Below are 27,155 nucleotides of genomic sequence, written 5' to 3' on the forward strand. Positions count from 1 at the left end.
AAAATAGATCTGTCTCACAGGCATCTAGCAGCTGCTAGTGCAGCCATGCCATAGGCCTTGGTTTCAGATATAGCTGTAGCAATAATCAGAGTCCCATGATTCATGAGTGAAGTGCAACCTACTGAGAAAGGTTTCAGTAATTCTGTCTGGTCTATACATTCTTCTGGATGAGTTGTGTTAAGAAGGTTTGGTTCTTCACCGGTGCTGTTTGATTAATCTGGCTTTCCCCCAGTATCCTGTCACTTCTCTTTCACGAGAATGTGGATTCTCGTTGTGCAACCCTCAAATCCTAGCTCAGCAATGGTTTTGAAATAAACTCCTTTCCAAGGATGACAATGAATGTAGTGGAAGATTTCTTGAGTATGAGTCCAAAAAATCCAATACCCGCAGTGATCTCGAAGGTATGGCCAAAAACCCTTTCAACAAAAAAATATCAAGTGAACACGATCTTTAACCAGGTTTACCCACTTTGATGAATTATGCCTTTTAAAATGTAAAGCCCATGTAGAAGTACCTAAATTCAGGATAAATGTCATCATGTCCGCAGTACCATAATTTGCATGTGGCTGCTACTGAGAGGATGCGTGCTTCTAATGAAACTCCGGTGAACACTGAACTAGTAAGATACTTCTAGCCCCACAAATATAGCTGGGGATTTACAATATCCCCAACCCATGAAATTTAGGGAGTCAGTGTCGGCAGGAAATTGGACCATGGAGGACATTGCAGCATAGTTCGATTCTACCCTGTACGGACATTCACATATGTTCCAGCAGGTCCAGTGATCAGCTAATTTAGTGGATAACAATGGACTGAACCTAGGACCTTCTTGGTTAATATTCTCTTTGAGAGACATTTATTCCAATACATTTACTTACCTCAAGAGTACTGGAAACCCCTCAGAAAACATTGGGCAAAATATTAATTTAATCCATATTCAAATTCTCACCTCTGTCCAATACTGTTGCTTTGTTTCTGTATCCACATGAGCAAACCCTGCCAAAACCAGGGCTTTCATCAATGTTCGTTGTACACTACTAGGTAGGTAGTTCAGTGGTGGACTTCGACTTGCATACTGTTTTGCCAAATTCCACCAACTTTCACATTTTATTACTAAATTGGCCCTAAAAGAGAACAGTAATCAATTAACACTACTTCGAAATATGTACAAAGAGAAATATTGTTATAACCTGACAATTAACTCTAGACTTGACATTAAAATCATGAACAAAATAAGTACTTGCTTTTAAAAAAACTTCTTTATTTCACTGCATGATAAGTGAAGTGGCTTGAACTTTCAAAAATACATTTTTTAAAAAAGTATATTTATTAGAATTTTACATTTTAGAAACAGATGCAACAAAGTTACATCATAATATGATACAGGAGAGTGGGGAAAACCCAGCTCTACATGGATACAAAATGAAACAGGAGAACAACATCACAACTGGGTCGGTACAATGATTGGGTGAAACCAAATATTCCCACGACCCCACCAGAAACCAAGGAGAGAACAGGATAGAAACATGACAAGACGGTGCACACCCCTCCCACGGTGCACTACTTGCAGCCAGATCGGGCATACACCAGCATACAAACCCCTCAGCTCCAGCAGCACCTCAGGCATCAGCAACTCGACATAGCTGTATCTCTTTTGGAAATCAGACCCAACTGCATCCATGGAGGGCACCATAAACCGAAGGGGAATAGACCACTCAACCGACAAGCAAACAACACACTCCCAAGAGGATATGCACAAAGTCCAAAACTTGAGCAAGGATAATTATTCTCAGGCGGGAGAGAGAAGACACCCCTCATAGGGGCGGAGAGAAGACACCCCTCAAAAGGTCACGATGTGAGGGAGGGCCAACCCTCCTTTCCTCCGGCACCAGATAACATGACTGACCAGCCAGGAGAAAGCCCAACACCACCGTAAAACAGACACTCCACTCCGAACAAGGAGAGAAACGATAACACTCCAACCCTACCCTCAAATCACAGCGAGGACTAACCCTACCAACCCCAACCATCTACCCGTCTCTGGCTCTACTCATCTAAAGAAGACCCGGGGGGGGGGGGGGGGGGGGGGGGGGGGGATGATTTGTCACGGGTTCCAACATTACTGCCGCCATGCTGTCTCAACAACACCAAGGCGATCCACAGCCTAGGCCCCGGCCGGGAGGCCACCTCCAACCCCTCACGTTGATTGTCGGGAATAGGACAATACAAGATAGTACACACTGACAACCAGCCTCGAAGACAGGATACAATGTGCTCCATCGAATCAAAAACACCCAGTCTCCACAACAAGATGAGTGAAACATGGCAGCCAATTTTGAAACTCACTCAGGAACTCTTCCACCATCTCACGCCAGGGACCGGGCTCAGTGGTGTTCCCCATGGCCCACCGCCTTCTCCAAAATCCATCAGGATGGAAGCAAGCCACGTAGCAGGATCGACTATGCAAGTGGACCTCTAAAAATCTCCTCTTGCGCCTCCGAAAAACTCTTCAGCCCCGACAAACTGCACCTCAGAGCCAGGACTTTCAGCCTGGACGATATTTCCGTTGGCAGCCATCATGTGATGCACACAGCACCGCCAAGGCGGGAGCCCGCTCAATAGCAACTGTGCCACTAAAAGCAGGGCCCCACCTCAGCCACCATGGAGAAGCCCGTCGTTGCCACCACCACCACCAAAACACATTTTTGGGACATTTCAGTAGCTTTGAAGTTACAATTCTTTTGAACATTCAATTATTTTACAATGTGTTTGAGCAGTGCACACTTTTGAACTTTTATGTACAATACACTTGGGAACATTTCAATCATTAGTAAATAAGCTACTTAATGTGTTACTCCAAGTTAAATATTCATGCAATCAATACTTCAGGTAAAACCTCCAAATGGATCTATGGATGATTATCAAAAATTCAATGTAATTTTCTTAATAAATTATGTAATCTAGTGCTGGCCACCTGTTTGAGGCTAAGCACTGAAACACAGTATCATCTACTTCCAGCAAACTATCCCCTCAGCACACAAGTCATTTCAGTTTCGCAGTGTGGTTAAGTAATCTTTTGGCTTTTATTCTGGAACACAACACACAGAGACAAAACAGTGTCAAGAGCTTTATGGAAGAAAATGCAAAGGGTTCTGTAAACACAATTTTAAAAATATATTTAATTTGGGAGTTTATAATAAACAGGATAGAATATTAAAGTAAAGAGGTCATGATAATTCTACACAAAAAAATGGTTAGCTAACATCTGAAATGCTTTGTGCAGTGTTGGGTTCCTCAATATAGTGAGGAGATATAATAACCTTGAAGGAAGTGCAACACAGATTTACCAGGGTGAGGGTTTGATTTAAGAAGAAAGCCACTAGGAAGCAGTTATGTTCTAAAATTTTATACATGGTCAAAAAACTTTGTACCCACCGTTCTCTCCTCTCTACTAGTGTTACAAGGAGTTGAACTGTGTCATTTGCAAGGTCCTGTTCTGCGATCCACACCGAAAGATTACTCATAACCTTTTCTAGAAGGTACCCAACAATCCACTGAGCACCTTCGGTGTCTGCACCAAATGCTGTACTTAATGGTAAACTTATCTGTAAATAAAAAGGGCATACGTGGACAAGTTAATATTGACGCCCACTCAGCTATTTGGGCTAATAGGGAACTTTACAAAGGTTTTCCAATAATGGGCAGTGTATCACTGTCTTGGTCTCCTTGAGAAAACATAGGCAAATCTTTAGTTTCCTTGAGAATTTTGCTGCTTTTCAAATGCACTGATTTTCTAAACGTAATCTCAAACTTTCCATTGGAGTTATTTTTCTTTTTTTTTATTAAATATTTTATTGAAAATTTTTGGTCAACCAACACAGTACATTGTGCATCCTTTACACAATATTATAACAACACAAATAACAATGACCTATTTTATAAACAAAAAATGAATAAATAATAAATAACAAAAATGAAAACTAGCCCTAATTGGCAACTGCCTCGTCACAAGTAACACTCTCCAAAAATATAATTTAACAGTCCAATATATAATTATCTGTCGCAACGACCTACACATACTATACAGTATATATTAACAACGCTGAGAGTCCTTCTGGTTCCTCCTCCCCCCCCCCCCCCCCCCCCCACACCACCCCTCTTCCACCCCCCCCCCCATCCTGGGCTGCTGCTGCTGCCTTCTTTTTCCCATTCCGTCTATCTTTCTGCGAGGTATTCGACGAACGGTTGCCACCGCCTGGTGAACCCTTGAGCCGACCCCCTTAGGACGAACTTAATCCGCTCTAGCTTTATAAACCCCGCCATGTCATTTATCCAGGTCTCCACCCCCGGGGGCTTGGCTTCTTTCCACATTAGCAATATCCTGCGCTGGGCTACTAGGGACGCAAAGGCCAAAACATCGGCCTCTCTCGCCTCCTGCACTCCCAGCTCTTGTGCAACCCCAAATATAGCCAACCCCCAGGCTGGTTCGACCCGGACTCCTACTACTTTTGAAAGCACCTTCGTCACCCCCATCCAAAACCCCTGTAGTGCCGGGCATGACCAAAACATATGGGTATGATTCGCTGGGCTTTCCGAGCACCTCGCACACCTATCCTCCACCCCAAAAAATTTACTGAGCCGTGCTCCAGTCATATGTGCCCTGTGTAATACCTTAAACTGAATCAGGCTTAGCCTGGCACACGAGGACGACGAGTTTACCCTGCTTAGGGCATCTGCCCACAGCCCCTCCTCGATCTCCTCCCCCAGCTCTTCTTCCCATTTCCCTTTTAGTTCATCTACCATAGTCTCCCCTTCGTCCCTCATTTCCCTATATATATCTGACACCTTACCATCCCCCACCCATGTCTTTGAGATCACTCTGTCCTGCACCTCTTGTGTCGGGAGCTGCGGGAATTCCCTCACCTGTTGCCTCGCAAAAGCCCTCAGTTGCATATACCTGAATGTATTCCCTTGGGGCAACCCATATTTCTCGGTCAGCGCTCCCAGACTCGCGAACTTCCCATCCACAAACAGATCTTTCAGTTGCGTTATTCCTGCTCTTTGCCACATTCCATATCCCCCATCCATTCCCCCCGGGGCAAACCTATGGTTGTTTCTTATCGGGGACCCCCCCAAGGCTCCAGTCTTTCCCCTATGCCGTCTCCACTGTCCCCAAATCTTCAGTGTAGCCACCACCACCGGGCTTGTGGTGTAGTTCCTCGGTGAGAACGGCAATGGGGCTGTCACCATAGCCTGTAGGCTAGTTCCCCTACAGGACGCCCTCTCTAATCTCTTCCACGCCGCTCCCTCCTCCTCTCCCATCCACTTACTCACCATTGAAATATTAGCGGCCCAATAATACTCACTTAGGCTCGGTAGTGCCAGCCCCCCCCTATCCCTGCTACGCTGTAAGAATCCCTTCCTCACTCTCGGGGTCTTCCCGGCCCACACAAAACCCATGATGCTCTTTTCAATCCTTTTTAAAAAAGCCTTCGTGATCACCACCGGGAGGCACTGAAACACAAAATGGAATCTCGGGAGGACCACCATCTTAACCGCCTGCACCCTCCCTGCCAGTGACAGGGATACCATATCCCATCTCTTGAAATCCTCCTCCATTTGTTCCACCAACCGCGTTAAATTTAACCTATGCAATGTGCCCCAATTCTTAGCTATCTGGATCCCCAGGTAACGAAAGTCCCTTGTTACCTTCCTCAACGGTAGGTCCTCTATTTCTCTACTCTGCTCTGCTCCCCTGGATGCACCACAAACAACTCACTTTTCCCCATGTTCAATTTATACCCTGAAAAATCCCCAAACTCCCCAAGTATCCGCATTATTTCTGGCATCCCCTCCGCCGGGTCCGCCACGTATAGTAGCAAATCGTCCGCATACAAAGATACCCGGTGCTCTTCTCCTCCCCTAAGTACTCCCCTCCACTTCTTGGAACCCCTCAACGCTATCGCCAGGGGCTCAATCGCCAGTGCAAACAATAATGGGGACAGAGGGCATCCCTGCCTTGTCCCTCTATGGAGCCGAAAATATGCAGATCCCCGTCCATTCGTGACCACGCTCGCCACTGGGGCCCTATACAACAGCTGCACCCATCTAACATACCCCTCTCCAAAACCAAATCTCCTCAACACCTCCCACAAATAATCCAACTCCACTCTATCAAATGCTTTCTCGGCATCCATCGCCACTACTATCTCCGTTTCTCCCTCTGGTGGGGCCATCATCATTACCCCTAACAACCTCCGTATATTCGTGTTCAGCTGTCTCCCCTTCACAAACCCAGTTTGGTCCTCGTGGACCACCCCCGGGACACATTCCTCTATTCTCATTGCCATTACCTTGGCCAGGACCTTGGCATCTACATTTAGGAGGGAAATAGGTCTATAGGACCCGCATTGTAGCGGGTCCTTTTCCTTCTTTAAGAGAAGCGATATCGTTGCTTCAGACATAGTCGGGGGCAGTTGTCCCCTTTCCTTTGCCTCATTAAAGGTCCTCGTCAGTACCGGGGCGAGCAAGTCCACATATTTTCTATAGAATTCGACTGGGAATCCATCCGGTCCCGGGGCCTTTCCCGCCTGCATGCGCCTAATTCCTTTCACCACTTCTTCTACCTCGATCTGTGCTCCCAGTCCCACCCTTTCCTGCTCTTCCACCCTGGGAAATTCCAGCCGATCCAAGAAGCCCATCATTCTCTCCCTCCCATCCGGGGGTTGAGCTTCATATAATTTTTTATAAAATGTCTTGAACACTCCATTCACTCTCTCCGCTCCCCGCTCCATCTCTCCTTCCTCATCCCTCACTCCCCCTATTTCCCTCGCTGCTCCCCTTTTCCTCAATTGGTGTGCCAGCAACCTGCTCGCCTTCTCCCCATATTCGTACTGTACACCCTGTGCCTTCCTCCATTGTGCCTCTGCAGTGCCTGTAGTCAGCAAGTCAAATTCTACATGTAGCCTTTGCCTTTCCCTGTACAGTCCCTCCTCCGGTGCTTCCGCATATTGTCTGTCCACCCTCAAAAGTTCTTGCAGCAACCGCTCCCGTTCCTTACTCTCCTGCTTCCCTTTATGTGCCCTTATTGATATCAGCTCCCCTCTAACCACCGCCTTCAACGCCTCCCAGACCACTCCCACCTGGACCTCCCCATTATCATTGAGTTCCAAGTACTTTTCAGTGCACCCCCTCACCCTTAGACACACCCCCTCATCTGCCATTAGTCCCATGTCCATTCTCCAGGGTGGGCGCCCTCCTGTTTCCTCCCCTATCTCCAAGTCCACCCAGTGTGGAGCGTGATCCGAAATGGCTATAGCCGTATACTCCGTTCCCCTCACCTTCGGGATCAATGCCCTACCCAGCACAAAAAAGTCTATTCGCGAGTAGACTTTATGGACATAGGAGAAAAACGAGAACTCCTTACTCCTAGGTCTGCTAAATCTCCACGGGTCTACACCTCCCATCTGCTCCATAAAATCTTTAAGTACCTTGGCTGCTGCCGGCCTCCTTCCAGTCCTGGACTTCGACCTATCCAGCCCTGGTTCCAACACCGTATTAAAATCTCCCCCCATTATCAGCTTTCCCATCTCTAGGTCCGGAATGCGTCCTAGCATCCGCCTCATAAAATTGGCATCATCCCAGTTCGGGGCATATACGTTTACCAAAACCACCGTCTCCCCCTGTAGTTTGCCACTCACCATCACGTATCTGCCCCCGTTATCCGCCACTATAGTCTTTGCCTCGAACATTACCCGCTTCCCCACTAATATAGCCACCCCCCTGTTTTTCGCATCTAGCCCCGAATGGAACACCTGCCCCACCCATCCTTTGCGTAGCCTAACCTGGTCTATCAGTTTCAGGTGCGTTTCCTGTAACATAACCACATCTGCCTTAAGTTTCTTAAGGTGTGCGAGTACCCGTGCCCTCTTTATCGGCCCGTTCAGCCCTCTCACGTTCCACGTGATCAGCCGAGTTGGGGGGCTTCCTACCCCACCCCCCCCTTGTCGATTAGCCATCACCTTTTTCCAGCTCCTCACCCGGTTCCCACGCAGCTGTATCTCCCCCAGGCGGTGCCCCCCCGCCCATCCTCTCCCATACCAACTCCCCCCTCTCCCCAGCAGCAGCAACCCAGTAATTCCCCCCTCCCACCCCCCCCCCCCACTAGATCCCCCGCTAGCATAATTACTCCCCCATGTTGCTCCCAGAAGTCAGCAAACTCTGGCTGACCTCGGCTTCCCCCCGTGACCTCGGCTCGCACCGTGCGCGCCCCCTCCTTCCTGCTTCTCTATTCCCGCCATGATTATCATAGCGCGGGAACCAAGCCCGCGCTTCTCCCTTGGCCCCGCCCCTAATGGCCAACGCCCCATCTCCTCCACCTCCCCTCCTCCCCCCATCACCACCTGTGGGAGAGAGAAAAGTTACCACATCGCAGGATTAGTACATAAAACCCCTCTTTGCCCCCCACATTCGCCCCACCACTTTGTTCGAACGTTCTTTTTAATAACCCGCTCATTCCAGTTTTTCTTCCACAATAAAAGTCCACGCTTCATCCGCCGTCTCAAAGTAGTGGTGCCTCCCTCGATATGTGACCCACAGTCTTGCCGGTTGCAGCATTCCAAATTTTATCTTCTTTTTATGAAGCACCGCCTTGGCCCGATTAAAGCTCGCCCTCCTTCTCGCCACCTCCGCACTCCAGTCTTGATAAACGCGGATCACCGCGTTCTCCCATTTACTGCTCCGAGTTTTCTTCGCCCATCTAAGGACCATTTCTCTATCCTTAAAACGGAGGAATCTCACCACTATGGCTCTGGGAATTTCTCCTGCTCTCGGTCCTCGCGCCATCACTCGGTATGCTCCCTCCACCTCCAACGGACCCGCCGGGGCCTCCGCTCCCATTAACGAGTGCAGCATCGTGCTCACATATGCCCCGACGTCCGCTCCCTCCACACCTTCAGGAAGACCAAGAATCCTCAGGTTGTTCCTCCTTGCGTTGTTTTCCAGTGCCTCCAACCTTTCCACACATCGTTTCTGATGTGCCTCCTGCGTCTCCGTCTTCACCACCAGGCCCTGTATATCGTCCTCATTCTCGGCTGCCTTTGCCTTCACGACCCGAAGCTCCCGCTCCTGGGTCTTTTGTTCCTCCTTTAGTCCTTCGATCGCCTGTAGTATCGGGGCCAACAGCTCTTTCTTCATTTCCTTTTTGAGCTCTTCCACACAGCATTTCAAGAACTCTTGTTGTTCAGGGCCCCATGTTAAACTGCCACCTTCCGACGCCATCTTGGTTTTTGCTTGCCTTCCTTGCCGCTGTTCTAAAGGATCCACTGCAATCTGGCCACTCTCTCCTCCTTTTTCCATCCGTATCCAGGGGGGATTCCCTTCTGGTTTACCGCACAGTGTTTTTAGCCGTCAAAATTGCCGTTGGGGCTCCTATCAAGAGCCCAAAAGTCCGTTTCACAGGGAGCTGCCGAAACGTGCGACTCAGCTGGTCATCGCCGCACCCGGAAGTCCGGAGTTATTTTTCATGAGTGTTCCAACAGTATTTCTCATTGTTAGAAAGTAAACATAGTACAGTAAATTTTCAGTTTTAGGGCTTAGCAAAATGGACTATATTTGTTTTGCAATGACTTTTTTTTTGCAGCAAATTTGTGTACAGCAAGTGCTTACAGTAAGGGAAAGATCAAATAATTTGTTATTTGGGCTATTTTAGGGAAAGATTTTAGCCAGGGTATTTGGAAGGAGCTCCTCTGAAAAGTACCATTGTACCTTTTGACTTCTATCTGAACAGGTAGAGAACCTCAGGTCAGTTTATTATACAAAAGGTAACACCTTTAAATAATGAAATGAAACTTCAGCCTAAGTGTTCAAGTCCTTAGCTTGAGGCCAGCATTGCTGACTAAACTCAGCTGGCACTTTAATCTTGTTTGTACAACAAGCAGCACAACATTTGATCTCTTCCATCTTGTTCTTCTCAAGATTCTTTGTAGCTTTGTGTTATTTTCTTCTAAATCAATAAGGAGGCACTATTAACTCACCAGAAAAAGATCCCTTTAGTATGTTTCCCTTAGTAATTGTTTTATTCTTTCATAAAAAAGTGAGAACATACAATAATTTTCTCAATGCAGTGCAACTTGTCCAGTAATCTAGAAAACTGAAAATGTTGGTCAAACAAGCGAACTAAATTGTTGGATATGTGTGGGCAGCACGGTAGCATAGTGGTTAGCACTATGGCTTCACAGCTCCAGGATCCCAGGTTCGATTCCCGGCTTGGGTCACTGTCTGTGCGCAGTCTGCACATTCTCCCTGTGTCTACATGGGTTTCCTCCAGGTGCTCCAGTTTCCTCCCACAAGTCTTGAAAGATGTGCTATTAGGTAATTTGGGCATTCTGAATTCTCCCTCCGTGTACCCGAACAGGCGCTGGAATGTGGCGACTAGGGGCTTTTCACAGTAACTTCATTGCAGTGTAAAATGTAAGCCGACTTGTGACAATAAAGATTATTTTTTTAAAACATCTAACAAAAGGGGCTATTTTTGATTAGGCCCCAGAGAAGGATATAGGCAGGTTAAATGAGTGGGCAAAAACTTGGCAGATGGAATATAGTGCAGGAAAATGTAAAGTTATGGTACAAAAGGTGAAGTCACACAGGATCAGAGGTGAGCTGGCAAGTTGGATACAGAACTGGCTAAGTTATAGAAGGCAGAGAGTAGCAATGGATGGGTGCTTTTCTGATTGGAGGGCTGTGGCTAGTGGTGTTCCGCAGGGATCAGTGCTGGGACCTTCGCTGTTCATAGTATATATATATATATATATATATAAAAATGATTTGCAGGAAAATGTAACTGTCTGATTAGTAAGTTTGCGGATGACACAAAGGTTGATGGAATTGCGGATAGCGATGAGGACTGTCAGAGGATACAGCAGGATTCAGATTGTTTGGAGACTTGGGCGGAGAGATGGCAGATGGAGTTTAATCCGGACAAATGTGAGGTAATGCATTTTGGAAGGTCTAATACAGGTAGGGAACATACAGTGAATGGTAGAACCCTCAAGAGTATTGAAAGTCAGAGAGATCTAGGTGTACAGGTCCACAGGTCACTGAAAGGGGCAACACAGGTGGAGAAGGTAGCCAAGAAGGCATATGGCGGGCAGCACGGTGGCGCAGTGGTAGCACTGCAGTCTCACGGCGCCGAGGTCCCAGGTTCGATCCCGGCTCTGGGTCACTGTCCGTGTGGAGTTTGCACATTCTCCCCGAGTTTGCGTGGGTTTCGCCCCCACAACCCAAAGATGTGCAAAGTAGGCGGATTGAACACACTAAATTGCCCCTTATTTTGAAAAAATGAATTGGGTACTCTAGGCATATGGCATGCTTGCCTTCATTGACCGGGGCAGAGTAAAATAATTGTCAAGTCATGTTGTAGCTGTATAGAACCTTAGTTAGGCCACACTTGGGAGTATAGTGTTCAATTCTGGTCGCCACACTACCAGAAGGATATGGAGGCTTTAGAGAGGGTGCAGAAGAGATTTACCAGGATGTTGCCTGGTTTGGAGGGCATTAGCTATGAGGAGAAGTTGAATGAAGCCGGTTTGTTCTAATTGGAACGACGGATGTTGAGGGGCGACCTGATAGAGGTCTACAAAATTATGAGGGGCAAAGACAGAATGGGTGATCAGAGGCTTTTTCCCAGGAGAGGGGTCAATTACTAGGGGGCATAGGTTTAAGGTGCGAGGGGCAAGGTTTAGAGGAGATGTACGAGGCAAGGTTTTTTTTACACAGAGGATAGTGGGTGCCTGGAACTCGCTACCGGAGGAGGTAGTGGAAACAGGGACGATAGTGACGTTTGAGGGGCATCTTGACAAATACATGAATAGGATGGGAATAGAGAGATACAGACCCCGGAAGTGTAGAAGATTTTAGTTTTGACGGGCAGCATGGTCGGCGCAGGCTTGGAGGGCCAAAGGGCCTGTTCCTGTGGTGTACTTTGGTAGGAAGAATAAAGAAGCTGAATATTATTTAAATGGAGAAAGACTTCATGAAGCTGCAGCATAGAGAGATTTGGGGGTCATCATGCACAACCCACAAAAAGCTAACATGTAAGTTCAGCAGGAGATAGGGAAGGCAAATGGAATGTTGTCCGTTATTTATTATTATTATTAATAATAATAATAATAATAATAATAATAGCTTATTGTCACAAGTAGGCTTCAATGAGGTTACTGTGAAAAGCCCCTAGTCGCCACATTCCGGCGCCTGTTCGGAGAGGCTGGTACGGGAATTGAACCCACGCGCTGCTGGCCTTATTCTGCATTACAAGCCAGCTGTTTAGCCCACTGTGCTAAACCAGCCCCTGGTTTCAAAGGAAATGTAGTATAATATTTCAAAGGAAATGTAGTATAAAATTAGGTAAGTCTTTCTAAACTATAAAAGGCACTAGTTAGACCACACCTGGATATGAACAGTTTTGGTTTCCTTACATAAAGAAAAATATGCTGCCACTGAAGGTGGTGCAGACTTGTCTTGGGTATGGATTGATTTTCTTTTGAGGAGAGGCTGAGTAGGTTGGGCCTGTACTCATTGGAGTTTAGAAGAATGAGCGGTGAACGTATTGAGATATATAGAATTCTCAGGGGGCTTGACAGAATAGATTCTGAGAAGTTGTTCCCCTTTGTGGGAAAGTGTAGGACCAGAGGACATAATCTCAGAGTAAGGGGTCACCCATTTAAGATAGAGATGGGGAGAAATTTCTTCCTCAAATGGTAGTAAATCTGTGGAATTCTTTACCGCAGAGGGCTGTGTGGAGTTTGAACTTTCTCCCTGTGTCTGGGTGGATTTCCCCCATGTGCTCCGGTTTCCTCCCACAGTTCAAAGATGTGCAGGTTGGGTTAGCGATATTGGGGCTTATATATATTGATACCAAACACAGAAGGGAAAAATATATATGACACTATTATGCACTGGAGTCTACGTTAAAGTCATCAAAGGGATGCAATGACCTACCAGATATGAGGAGGAACGAACACATACAAAAGGTCCAATTAGGGGCCATGCACAGGGATTTGAAAATAATCAAGTGAACATGCTCATACGGACGTGGAAGACCAGATCCAAAGGAAAACCACATAATTGATTAAGAAACAGCAGTTTATAAATCTACAAATACATTCAATATTGAACACCTGATCATAAAGTTTTTCATCCACTAAAAGGTAGGTCTTTGTCCACCGTTTCAGGAACCACATAATATCTTTTCCCATTTGTGGACTGAGGAGTTCTGTCAAGTTTGCCCTCGTGGCTCGAGACTCAACTTCCGATGCTCTCAGAACAGCTGCTAACAACCTGGAAATAGGATTTTCAGATCAGTTTGATGCGTTATTTCACAGATGCTTTCAGATTCACTTAATAAGTCTAACTTCCTAAAGATACATTTTAATACATTTATAGTTGTAATCCAAAAAACAATTAAGAGCCCCATTTCTTCTAAATAGTATGAGCGGAATTGTTCAACAAGCCACGTTTTACCTTCATACCCTGCATAAGTGCTATCCTTCGAGAATGCAATGAGCAACTATTTTCTTGTCCTTCACACAGAAATCAAAGAATGAGAACCATGACTTAATGGAGCCAGTGGTAATGTCCTTCTATTGTGCTGGCTAAGATGGGCAAATTTAGAGTCTCAACCTCAGAACCATCCTTGTTTGCATTTGCTCAATACCACACAACATTAGATATTTAACAACTACTTCATTGTAAGGTTTAAAATCAGGATTGGAAAGATACAATTCAATATTTTAAGTAAACATTTAGTTGGAACTTTTGTTTCATTACAAAACATTTTATAGAACAAGAACACCAGTTAATCAATGCACAGCACTGTTACAGAATAGTTATTAAATGTTACGTGTTTGCCATTTGTAACATTTAAACAAGTTGTGGAGTTCTTATTCACAATGTTTAAAATAAAATCACTAACCCTCCCCAACGACGTCCGCCACTAACAATGCTCCACGCCCTACTGACTATAGGTTTGGATGGTGCTACCAAATGAGGTTTGATGAGTTGCTGCAGGATAATCTTGAATGTGGCACACACTGTCTATCTTTGGTGAAGGGGGTGACTTAAGTTGGTGGATAGGGTACCAATTAAGCGGGCTGCTTTGTACTGGATGGTGTTGAGCTTAGGAATGTTGTTGGAGCTGCACTCATCCAGACAAATGGAAGGTATTCTACCACACGTCTTGTAGGTAGTGGACAGGCTTTTGGGAGTCGGGAAGTGAGTTACCCGCCCCCTTGTAGCCACAGTATTTATAGGACTGGTCCAGTTACGTTTCTGGTCAGTAACCCCCAGAATATTGATAGTGGAGGATTCAGTAATGGTAATGCCATTGAATGTCAAGGGGAAATGTTTATTTCCTGACACTTGTGTGCTGCGATGTTACTTACCATGAGCACACAAGGAAGGAGAATTAGGCCATTGAGCTCCTCGAGCCTGCTCCACCATTCAATATCATGGCTGATCTAACAGTAACCTCAAATCTGCATCCGTCCACCTCTGATAAGCTATCACACCTTACTCTTCAAGAATCTACCCAACTTTTCTTTAAAAATATTCAGATTCTACCTCAACCAGCTTTTCAGGTACCGCGTTCCAAAGGCTCAACCCTCATTAAAAAAAATGTTGTTTAATCTTAGTTTTAAATGGGTGTCCCCTTATTTTTAAACTTACTACTTTGAAATGGGCTTATGACTTTGGGTGGAAGGTAGCAATTTCTAACTATTTTAGTGATTGCAGCTAGCTTTAGAAATATTGAGTAAAAGCTACATGCATCGCATCCTTTCTTCCAACAATATCACTTTAAAAAATAAACTCTTACCTAATCACAGAATCTGTTCTGTTATATCCTGGGATAGAGGAGGCTTTTTCCCCTGGAGAACCCAGAATCTGAAGTGTTGTGTTAATATCAACTTCAGTGGCATTCTTAATGGAATATTCCATTATCTCTGGAGGTATAAGAGGAGTCTCTCCCTGAGTGTCATCAGCTAAGAGGTAGCCTTGCAACATGAACAAAGATACCAGGTTACAAGTACGGTTTAGCATTCTATAAGATTAATTAATTTCATACCATCTTGATAAGTGACAATATACATGGAACCCAAACTAAAAATATCATGCAATTAAGGAAGAATGCAGCTTAAAGCAGAATTGCCCTCCATATGCATTTACAGTCAAGATTACCCAAACTAACAGCACTTTTGTTATGAGAACTAATGTCCTACACACAAACATAGATATTCACACCAACAATCCAAAATGTTATGTATATTCCTTTCTCAAATAATTTTATTCTTTGAAATCCGTATAGGTAATGGTCATCTAGGAATGAAGCTATTTTTGATCTCCAATGAGCATTCTTGCATAGTTAACTAAAATGAGCTCTACTCCTGAAAATAACATCAATTTTAACTTTTGGCAATTCTACGGTAGGTTGTTATGTTAGCACACAGTCTGAGATGATAATTTCAAGGAGAGTTTTGAACAGACAAAGGTTGAAGAAAATTGATGTTTGGTGATTAGCAAATTTAGTTACAGCCCTTTTAAATAACTGCCAAGTCACTTTGTTTACTTCACATGGCTTTCTTTTCAATAACGATAAATATAAATAAACATTAAAGACTTTGGGCGTGATTCTCCGTGATGCCGGCGCCCGAGGGTTTCCCGATGGCGTGGGGCTGCCCACAATGGGAAACCCCATTGACCGGCCGGCGTAACGGGGAATCCCACCGGCCGGTCAGGGCAGAAATGTGGCGCGGTGGGGTGGAGAATCCCGCCCTTTATCTTTCAATATATTAAAAATATTACGATCCCCTTAGACTTTTTTTTAAGAAAGGAAATCCCACGACCCAAAGGAAAGAAAATCAATGGACAAGATTTCACTTTTTAAAAATGTTACTTCAATAAGCAAACCAAAAGAAACACAAACATCAACAGGCAAATTATACTTCAAATAAAAAGGAAAATTTCACTCTAAATAGTTGACATAGCAATGCATCGTACAAAACAAGAAGCACTCCCACCCCTCTTCATTGAAATCAGTTACTCCGGAGTCCCGTAGCCCTTTGTGTTTCTGAGGTGAAGATTCAGTTCCTTTACATATACAGGAGGTAGGCCCCAAGTCCCTTCCGACAGTAGTCGCACCATTCCCAATTTCCATGGGCCAGGAAAAGGCACTTCTTTCCTACACTTACTGTCCAGCTCTCCTTCGTTTTTGGTCTCCTTCACTGACTGCCACAACTTTCCACCTGAGCTCACTTACAACCACTTAGAACATAGAACATTACAGCGCAGTACAGGCCCTTCAGCCTCGATGTTGCGCCGACCTGTGAAACCACTCTAAAGCCCATCTACACTCTTCCCTTATCGTCCATATGTCTATCCAATGACCATTTGAATGCCCTTAGTGTTGGCGAGTCCACTACTGTTGCAGGCAGGGCATTCCACGCCCTTACTACTCTCCGAGTAAAGAACCTACCTCTGACATCTGTCTTATATCTATCTGCCCTCAATTTAAAGCTATGTCCCCTCGTGCTAGACATCACCATCCGAGGAAAAAGGCTCACTGTCCACCCTATCCAATCCTCTGATCATCTTCTATGCCTCAATTAAGTCACCTCTTAACCTTCTTCTCTCTAACGAAAACAGCCTCAAGTCCCTCAGCCTTTCCTCATAAGATCTTCCCTCCATACCAGGCAACATTCTGGTAAATCTCCTCTGCACCTTTTCCAATGCTTCCACATCCTTCCTATAATGCGGCAACCAGAATTGCACGCAATACTCCAATTGCGGCCGCACCAGAGTTTAGTACAGCTGCAACATGACCTCATGGCTCCGAAACTCAATCAATCTACCAATAAAAGCTAACACACCGTACACCTTCTTAACACCCTCTCAACCTGGGTGGCAACTTTCAGGGATCTATGTACATGGACACCGAGATCTCTCTGCTCATCCACACTGCCAAGAATCTTACCATTAGCCCAGTACTCAGTCTTCCTGTTATTCCTTCCAAAATGAATCACCTCACACTTTTCTGCATTAAACTCCATTTGCCACCTCTCAGCCCAGCGCTGCAGCTTATCTATGTCCCTCTGTAACTTGTAACATACTTCCGCACTGTCCACAACTCCACCGACTTTAGTGTCATCTGCAAATTTACTCACCCATCCTCCTACACCCTCCTCCAGGTCATTTATAAAAATAACAAACAGCAGTGGCCCCAAAACAGATCCTTGTGGTACACCACTAGTAACTGGACTCCAGTCTGAACATTTCCCATCAACCACCACCCTTTGTCTTCTTCCAGCTAGCCAATTTCTGATCCAAACTGCTAAATCACCCTGAATCCCATGCCTCCGTATTTTCTGCAGTAGTCTACCGTGGGGAACCTTATCAAACGCTTTACTGAAATCCATATACACCACATCAACTGCTTTACCCTCATCAGCCTGTTTGGTCACCTTCTCAAAGAAGGTGGCTTGGCTTCATAGTTCCTGTCCTATTCTCAGAGACTTCTTCACCAAGATCGGTGTCGGTCATTTTTCTGCAACTGTGTCGTACGGGCAGCACGGTAGCACAGTGGTTAGCAATGCTGCTTCATAGCTCCAAGGTCCCAGTTTGATTTCCGGCTTGGGTCACTGTCTGTGCAGAGTCTACACGTTCTCCCAGTTTCCTCCCACCATCCAAAGATGTGTAGGTTAGATGGATTGGCCATGCTAAATTTCCCTTAGTGTCCAAAAAGATTAGGTGGGATTATTGGGCTACGGGGATAGGGTGGAAGTGTGGACTTCAGTTGGGTGCTCTTTCCAAGGGTCGGTGCAGACTCGATGGACCAAATGGCCTCTTTCTGCACTGTAAATTCTATGTACTTTGGCAGAAACCCAAGCTGTAATTAGCTCTCCCAAGGAGCTTTAATAGCCTTTGTTTTAAAGCTTCCATCCCATAATAAACTTAGCCAGAGTTTAACTTTTAAGAAATCTAATGACTTAAAATGTCAGAATTATCTTAGTTTCACTTTGGTTTAAAAGGACATTCGCTGAAAGAAAATACAGGTCTTTCCCAAAGCGCAAGGTTCATCGCAATATACTTAGTAGTGAACCTACCTGTGACTAAAAGTAGCCAATGAATGTCCTCATACAAATCATCCAGAACTTTATTATCCAATGTTGCTGGCCCTGGTGATGAAAGAAACTGCTGTTGTTGCCTTTGTAACTGACCATGAAGCCTTGTTACTCTATCTTCCAATAAGCTGCATCAGACAAAAGAAAAATCAACTTGATCAAATTACAGAATTAATTCATTAGCTTTTAATCCCTAAATGTTTACATAAGGAACCTCTCAACAGTCCTTAAAAAATGGGAATTGATATTTGTTTCAGTGGCTGGCTTCAACACACTGTACACAGATGCAGAAAGCATGAGCTGATTATCTCAACTGCAGAACACAGCAAACTAAACAAATCACTGTGGTAACCTATCGGGCCTAGTTTTGAACCTGATTAAAATTGGATATCCTAAATTAAAGAAACGCACACTTTAAATTAAACTGCAGTTAGCTCCAGCGAATGGCTGATGGGAATTCAGACTTGGTCAAGTTCGAATATACAAACTCAAGACAGACTGGACCCGCCCTGTCAATTGCCCATCAAGAGATCATCGCATCCTATTGATATGCTGCATTCTATTGTCTGCAGCCTAGATTGAGCCAGACTCCCAAGCACCCACAGTTACCTGCTGTTACCTTATTTGGTAAGGGGAGGTCTGAGTAGACCATACCACCGGAGATGGACACCTGTGGTGGGCTCAGGTGTCCTGTCAACAGATCATCAACCAGATCCTTGGGTGCTGCAATGGGAGGGGGGGATAAAAATAGACACCAGGGGCACATCAGCAGCGAGACTCGACATGGGAGGTGACCATGACCATCCGAAGACTGACCAGGAAGGACGGAAAAAAGCTGGCAGCGAGTCCCACCTTTGTGACAATGGACCCGAGGGACTCAAGAATCAGACCCACAGTTCAATCAAGCCATCTTTGCGGTAGTATAACCGAATCTTGGGTGTTTCTAGTATTATAGTTTGGGTTAATTTATGCGTTAATTGTGTATTAATAAAGATTGTTCAATTTATATTTGCGTTCGTCTTTTGTTCTCCTTGCTATTTAAAAATATATATATATTTATTAAAGTTTTTTAACACAATTTTTCTCCCTTACAAACAATAACACCCCCCCCCCCGTAACAAAAAAAACCGAGAAATCGCGCAGAGCAAGATATATACATGGCAAAATGATATATTTACACAGCTTTGTACACTGGCCCTCACCCGTACGTGCGAGTTTCCCCAACCCTTCATGATATCTCTTGCTCATCCACCCTCCCAGGCAGTCCCCCATTCCCCCTCCCCAGGTTGCTGCTGCTGCTGACCGACCTTCCTCTAATGCTCCGCGAGATAGTCTAGGAACGGTTGCCACCGCCTGTAGAACCCCTGCGCAGACCCTTTCAAGGCGAACTTAATCCTCTCCAACTTTATGAACCCAGCCATATCATTTATCCAGGCCTCCAGGCTGGGGGGCTTCGCCTCCTTCCACATTAGCAAGATCCTTCGCCGGGCTACTAGGGACGCAAAGGCCAGAATGCCAGCCTCTTTCGCCTCCTGCACTCCCGGTTCGTCCACTACTCCAAATATTGCAAGCCCCCAGCTTGGCTTGACCCAGACTTTCACCACCTGAGATATTGCTCCTGCCACTCCTCTCCAGAACCCCTCCAGTGCCAGGCATGACCAAAACATATGGACATGGTTCGCCGGGCTCCCTGAGCACCTTCCACATCTGTCCTCTACCCCAAAGAACCTGCTCAACCTCGCCCCCGTCAAGTGCGCTCTGTGGACCACCTTCAATTGTATCAGGCTGAGCCTGGCACACGAGGAGGAGGAATTAACCCTACCGAGGGCATCAGCCCACAGACCTTCCTCGATCTCCTCCCCCAGCTCCTCTTCCCATTTACCCTTCAACTCTTCTACCAGCGCTTCCCCCTCTTCTTTCCACTCCTGGTGTATTTCCGACACCTTACCCTCCCCGACCCATACACCAGAGATCACCTTATCTTGAACTTCTTGTGCCGGGAGCAACGGGAATTCCCTCACCTGTCGCCTCACAAAAGCCCTCACCTGCATATATCTAAAGGCATTTCCCGGGGGTAACTCGAACTTCTCCTCCAGTGCCCCTAGGCTCGCAAACGTCCCGTCGATGAACAGGTCCCCCATTCTTTCAATCCCCGCCCGATGCCAGCTCTGGAACCCCCCGTCCATCTTCCCCGGGACAAACCGGTGGTTACCCCTGATCGGGGACCACACCGATGCTCCCATTGCACCCCGGTGCCGTCTCCACTGGCCCCAGATCCTTAACGCTGCCGCCACCACCGAGCTCGTGGTATACTTTGTCGGCGAGAGCAGCAGCGGTGCCGTCACCAACGCCCCCAGGCTCGTTCCTTTACAGGACGCCGTCTCCATCCTCTTCCATGCCGCCCTCTCTCCCTCCATAACCCACTTGCGGATCATCGCCACATTTGCTGCCCAGTAGTAGCTCCCCAGGTTTGGCAGCGCCAACACTCCTCGGTCCCTACTGCGTTCCAGGAACCCTCTCCTTACTCTCGGGGTCTTATTCGCCCACACAAACCCCATAATACTCCTGCCTACTCTCTTAAAAAAGGCCTTAGTGATCACGATGGGAAGGCACTGAAACACAAACAGAAACCTTGAAAGGACCACCATTTTGACCGACTGCACTCTACCCGCCAGCGAGAGCGGTAACATGTCCCATCTTTTGAAATCCTCCTCCATTTGCTCCACCAACCTCGTCAGATTTAGTTTATGTAGGGTCCCCCAACTCCTGGCTATCTGGATCCCCAGATACCGAAAGCTCCCCTCCGCCCTCCTCAGCGGTAGGTCCCCTATCCCTCTTTCTTGCTCCCCCGCCTGTAATACAAAGAGCTCACTCTTCCCTACATTGAGCTTATAGCCCGAAAACTCCCCAAACTCCCTTAGAGTCTGCATGACCTCCACCATCCCCTCCATTGGATCCGCCACGTACAGTAACAGGTCATCCGCATATAGCGACACCCGATGCTCTTCTCCCCCTCGGACCACCCCCCTCCATTTATTAGACGCCCTCAATGACATGGCCAATGGTTCGATCGCCAATGCGAACAACAGGGTGTTGGGGGGGGGGGGGGGGGGGGAGACAGGGGCACCCCTGCCTCGTCCCTCGGTACAGTCGAAAGTACTCCAACCTCCGCCGGTTTGTCACTACACTTGCCATCGGGGCTCTGTAAAGGAGCTTAACCCAATTGATAAACCCTACCCCGAACCCAAACCTACGCAGCACCTCCCAGAGGTACTCCCACTCTACTCGGTCAAAGGCCTTCTCCGCGTCCATAGCTGCCACTATCTCCGCCTCTCCCTCCTCCGATGGCATCATTATCACGTTTAAGAGCCGCCGCACATTGGTGTTTAGTTGCCTGCCCTTTACAAATCCCGTCTGGTCCTCGTGGATTACCCCCGGGACACAGTCCTCGATCCTCGTGGCCAGCACTTTTGCCAGCAGCTTTGCATCCACATTGAGGAGCGGGATCGGCCTGTACGATCCACATTGAGGAGCAGGATCGGCCTGTACGATCCACATTGCAGTGGGTCCTTGTCCCGCTTTAGGATCAAAGAAATTGTCGCTTCCGACATTGTCGGGGTCAGGGTCCTCTCTTTTCTTGCCTCATTAAAGGTCCTCACCAGTAGTGGGGCCAACAGGTCTGCGTACTTCCTGTAGAACTCCACCGGGAATCCGTCCGGTCCCGGGGCCTTCCCCGCCTGCATGCTCCCCAAACCCTTGCTCAGCTCCTCCAACCCAGCCACCTCTTGCTCCTCCACCCTCAGGAATCTCAGCTGATCTAGGAATCGTCGCATCCCCTCTTCCCCTGCTGGGGGCTGGGATCTGTACAGCTCTTCATAAAAGGCCTTGAATACCTCGTTTATTTTCGTCGCACTCCGAACCGTGGCTCCCCTTCCATCTTTGACTCCCCCTATTTCCTTCGCTGCCATCCTCTTACGGAGCTGGTGTGCCAGCATCCGACTAGCCTTTTCCCCATACCTGCGCTTTCCTCCACTGTGCCTCCGCCTTCCCTGTGGTCAACAGGTCAAACTCCGTCTGGAGCCGTCGTCTTTCCCCAAGTAATCTTTCCTCCGGGGCCTCTGCGTATCTCCTGTCCACTCTCAATCTCCCCCACTAACCTCTCCCTTTCCATACCCTCTGTCTTCTCCCTATGAGTGTTCTCCTTGCTATTAAAAGACACCTAGGTAAAACCTTTAAGTAAACTGGTCGAAATATCTGAGTTGGACAGCTACAACATCGTCCTGAATGCTATTGCTCTGCTCAGAGGTCAATATAAAGGAACTTTGAAATACTGGAACCAAAGAGAAAATGCTGGAAAATCTTTGACAAAGGGTCATCTGGACATGGAACGTTAGCTCTTTTCTCTCCATACAGATGCTGCCAGACCGGAGATTTTCCAGCATTTTCTCTGGTTTCAGATTCTAGCATCAGCAGTAATTTGCTTTTATTTATTGCAATACTGGAACAGGTTTCCAAGAAAAATGTGTGCGGGAGAAAGGGACAAATTAAACTTGACATTATATAATCATTAATGAAATCAGAAAATATTGATCACTTATTCCTTCATAGCCCGGGTTAAAAGATGCTTGAGTTTTTACAAAGTTTAAAGCAGTTATTGAATAATCTTATTTACAACATGATCAAACATATAAATCTATAATTCCCTCAGTTCTGGATCATTTAAACTTTACATAGGTCAATAGAAAATGTTAAAGAGTAGCAGCTATGGAAAATTCTGGTCCAATATTTCTTCATAGGAATTCAGAGCTGGGCTGGCACTGCAATCATTTTAATTTGAAAGAATCATAAAAGTGCACAACACAGTGGGCCTTCACTTGGCTCTTTTCGAGAGTAATCCAAAATAATTCCACAGCCTTGCCCTCTCCCCAGAGACACGTATTGTCCTCTGCTTCATGTGTTCCAGATTCAATTCTCAAACTGTTGAATTAGATGATCTGAGGTAGGGTATTGTCAAGATACTTCAAAATGATGAGGTGAAGTGCCTTTGGACTTTTTGCCCTGGCAAAGGTTTTTTGTAAAATATAAATTGTTACAATTTGGTTGAAGATGGGAAAATAGGCCTAGGTTTTTACTTCTAACTTTTATTAGTAGACCCTGAGGCGTAGTGTGTAGATGTCAAATTCGGTCAGAATTGTGCTTGGCCATGATGCCTCCCAAGAATGGCTAGCCCATCAGCATTTGGTAATAAGGTTTACATATTAATATTGTCACTTGGGCATGATATTGGAGAGAGACTACCAATGTTACAGTACCGCAGACAATGTCTTCAATAGGGGACATAACAAAAAGGCAAAACAAAAATGATTTCTTCTCAAACTGACTGGTCCAGGGAAGATATGGAAGCTGTACCACTTCCCGGAACACACAATATGCTTTTGCCTCAAATCATTAACAGCTTCCATTTAAAACTCATTTCTGAACATTTCCCCAAAAAAGAGCATTATACAGATGGTCATATGAATTTCAGATTGAGATTATTTTACGTCAATTGTGTGCCAAATTCATGATAGTAAATTTTCAACCTACCTTATAAGAAGAGGTATGCAGTGGTCTGCTGATATTCTTCCTAGCATGCCTATACTTGCTAACTGGTCCGAGAACATCTCTCGGTCATCTTCTTGTACTTCACTGATTTCTTCCTCGTCACGTGTTGTTACACCATTGGTGGTCTGAGTAAAGGCAAAAAAGTTAAGACATTTGAATATAAAATTGTAAAACTCTAGCCAATGTGAAGGTCTTTGGCAAGACTGTATAATTAAAACCCTAAATATCAACTATTTATTCTTCAACTCTACCAATAATGTTTGTATCATTATTCTTATCATTCCGTGAACTGAACAACGCACATGTAATCTATTGCCAATCTGTTACTAATACAATGTGAATATTTCATATTCCTTCTTTTTCCTATTCATCTAGCTAAACTTTGTTTAATGCTCCTACATGTCCTAGCTCTGAATTTGCATCTTTCTCTAGTTTTTCTCCTCCCCTCGTCCTCCTCAAGCTCATCTTGCCCATGAGACCCATCTCCTATTCTTACTAAACTGCTGACCACCCAACTTCTCTTCCTGGTCACAATGTTTGCTGCTATCATTAACAGTTCCCTTTTCAGGTTCTGCCCCTTCTCCTTCAGATTTGCCGCCATCACCCCTCTGAAGTAAATGATCCTCAACTCCACCAACCTTTCAAACAAACATCCATCTTGAGCCTCCCTTTCTTGTGCAATCACCTTCAACATGTAGTTGCCTCCTAAATCCATTCCGATTGCTCCCAAGAACTCCATATTTGAATCCCACCAATCAGGCTTCTGCCTCTGTCACCATATCAAAACAGCTCTCATCAAATCATAAATAATACCCTATGTGACTGTGACAAAGGGAAACATTCTCTCCTTGTCCTTCTCGATCCTATCTATAGCTATTGGCATGGTTGGCCAAATGATCTTTCTCCAATGCCTCTTCACTGTCATCCAGCTGGGTGGGACTGCTCGCACAAGTTCTTTTCTTATCAATTTAATCACTTGCAATGACTTCTCTTCTCACTTCCATAATACCTCTCTTGTCTCCCAAGGAGCTGTCCTTGAAATTCCTCCTCTTTCTCTTCTACATGCTGCTCCTTGATGGCAATACCCAGCTCTAACTCACCACCACCTCTTTCAAATCTTCCACTTTTGCTAAATTATCAGAATGCTTACCTGACATCCAGCATTGGATGAACAGGTGTTTCCTCGAAATATTGGGAAGACTGAAGCCATTTGCTTTTAGTCCCCAGTCAAAACTCAATTCCCTGAGATAAAACTCTATTACCCTCATGGGCAATATTCATTATGCAATTTTAAGAACTGGATAACATCGAACATTAGTTGGGGCGGGGAGGGAGTGTTGGGGGAGGGGGGCTGTGTGTGTTAATGGCGACTATGGGTGATCCCTAATTCCTTTTTGTCATTTGTTTGTGAACATGCGGGCTGATGTTTGGGGTTTGGTGGGAGGATGAGATTGTTGTTATTAATATGGGGATTGAATATTTGTTACTGATTATTGTTTATTGTTGGTGGGTGTAAATTTGGGAGAAAACGTGAAAAAGTAGGAGATAATTTTTAAAAAAAAAAAACTCTATTACCCTCTCTGGCAAGTGTTTGAGATTAAGGCAACCCGATTAAGGCAAACATGTGGCTCCAAAATGAGTGTCAACCTAATTTTCATACCATCAATAAGATTGTTCATTTCCACCTCCATAACATTGCCCAACTTGTCCTGTCACAGCTCAGCTGCTGCTACAACCTTAATTCATGCCTTTATTGCCTCTAAACGTGACAGTTGCATTGCACCTCTGGCTGATCTGCCTCATTCCACCCCCTGTAAACTTGGTTATCAAATACTTACTGCTTGTGTCATAACAGTAGAGTGGACAAGGGTGAACCAGTGGATGTGGTGTATCTGGACTTTCAAAAGGTTTTTGACACGGTCCCACCCACACAAGAGATTAGTGAGCAAAATGAAAGCTCATGATATTGGGGTAATGTATTGATGTGGATAGAGAACTGGTGGGCAGACAGGAAGCAGGGAGTGGGAATAAATGAGTCCTTTTCAGAGTGGCAGGCAATGACTAGTGCGGTACTGCAGGGTTCAGTGCTGGCACCCCCTCCAGCTGTTCACAATATACATTAATGATTTGGACAAAGGAACTGCATGCAATATCTCCAAATTTGCAGACGACACTAAGCTGGGTGGTATGCTGTGAGGAGGATGCAAAGAGGCTGCAGGGTGACTTGGACAGGCTGGCTGAGTGGACAAATGCAATATAATGTGGGTAAACGCAAGATTATCCACTTTGGTGGCAAAAACAGGAAGGAAATTATCTGAATGGTGGTAGCTTAGGAAAAGGGGAAGTGAGACTAGACCTGGTGTTATGGTGGAAGAGTCGTGGAACGTTGGCATGCAGGTACAGCAGGCAGTGAGGAAACCTAATGGCATGCTGGCCTTAACAGTGAGAGGATTTGAGTAGAGAGTAGGGACGTCTTGCTGCAGTTATTCAGGGCCTTGATAAGGCCACACCGTGGATATTATGTGCAGTTTTGGTCTCCTAGTTTGAGGAAAGACATTTTTGCTATTGAGGGTGTCCAACGAAGGTTCACCAGACTAATTCCCGGGATGCAGGACTCACATATGAAGAAAGACTGGATCGACTGGGCTTGTATTCACTGGAGTTTAGAAGAATGAGACGGGATCTCATAGAAACATATAGAATCCAGATGTGGGAAGAGTGTTCCCGATGTTGGGGACATCCAGAACTAAGGGTCACAGCCTAAGAATAAGGGGTAAGCCGCTTAGGACTGAGATGAGGAAGAACGACTTCTTTCAGAGAGTTGTGAACTTGTGGAATTCTCTACTACAGAAAGCTGTTGAGGCCAGTTTGTTAGATTGTTACAATTTGTTAGATTGCCAGTTTGTTGCAAGAAGGAGCTGGACATGGTCTTTGCAGCTCAAGGGATCAAGGCGTATGGAGAGAAAGCGGGAATGGGATACTGACTTTGCATGATCAGCCATGATCATATTGAATGATGGTGTAGGCTCGAAGGGCTGAATGGCCGACTCCTGCACCTATTTTCTATAACTTGCATTAAAATCTGTTAACAAATGCACCTGTGTTTGCTGATCTCCATTGACCCCTGGTCCTCTCTCTGATTTTAAAATTTTCATCTTTGTTTTTAAATTCCTGCTTCCTACCTGTGTAATCTCCTTCAGCCCCAGAACCCTCCAGAATTCTTGGACTCATTTCATTCTGGCCACTTGAGCATCCTCAATTTAAATTTCTCCACCACCTGTGGCTGTGTCGTCAGCTGCCTAAATCCTGAACTCGGAATTACCTTCCCTATACTTCTCTGCGTCCCTATTTAATTTTCCTCCTTAAAACCTTTGACCAAGC

General features: G+C 45.7%; 1 protein-coding gene across 2 annotated transcripts in view; it reads right to left on the reverse strand.

The window, feature by feature from the left end:
- xpo4 (exportin 4) overlaps positions 1 to 27,155 on the reverse strand; it is a 207,546-nt gene that overhangs the window by 33,669 nt on the left and 146,722 nt on the right. For both annotated transcript variants that reach the window (XM_072476835.1, XM_072476834.1), the window contains 6 exons: positions 23,757 to 23,899; positions 18,153 to 18,298; positions 14,870 to 15,047; positions 13,176 to 13,335; positions 3,436 to 3,605; positions 950 to 1,124 (listed from right to left, as the gene is read on the reverse strand). In XM_072476835.1, the coding sequence (XP_072332936.1) occupies positions 950 to 1,124; positions 3,436 to 3,605; positions 13,176 to 13,335; positions 14,870 to 15,047; positions 18,153 to 18,298; positions 23,757 to 23,899 (972 nt within the window). The remainder of the gene's footprint in view (positions 1 to 949; positions 1,125 to 3,435; positions 3,606 to 13,175; positions 13,336 to 14,869; positions 15,048 to 18,152; positions 18,299 to 23,756; positions 23,900 to 27,155) is intronic.

Source organism: Scyliorhinus torazame, chromosome 15 (genome assembly GCF_047496885.1).
Source record: "Scyliorhinus torazame isolate Kashiwa2021f chromosome 15, sScyTor2.1, whole genome shotgun sequence".
Classification (NCBI taxonomy): domain Eukaryota; kingdom Metazoa; phylum Chordata; class Chondrichthyes; order Carcharhiniformes; family Scyliorhinidae; genus Scyliorhinus; species Scyliorhinus torazame.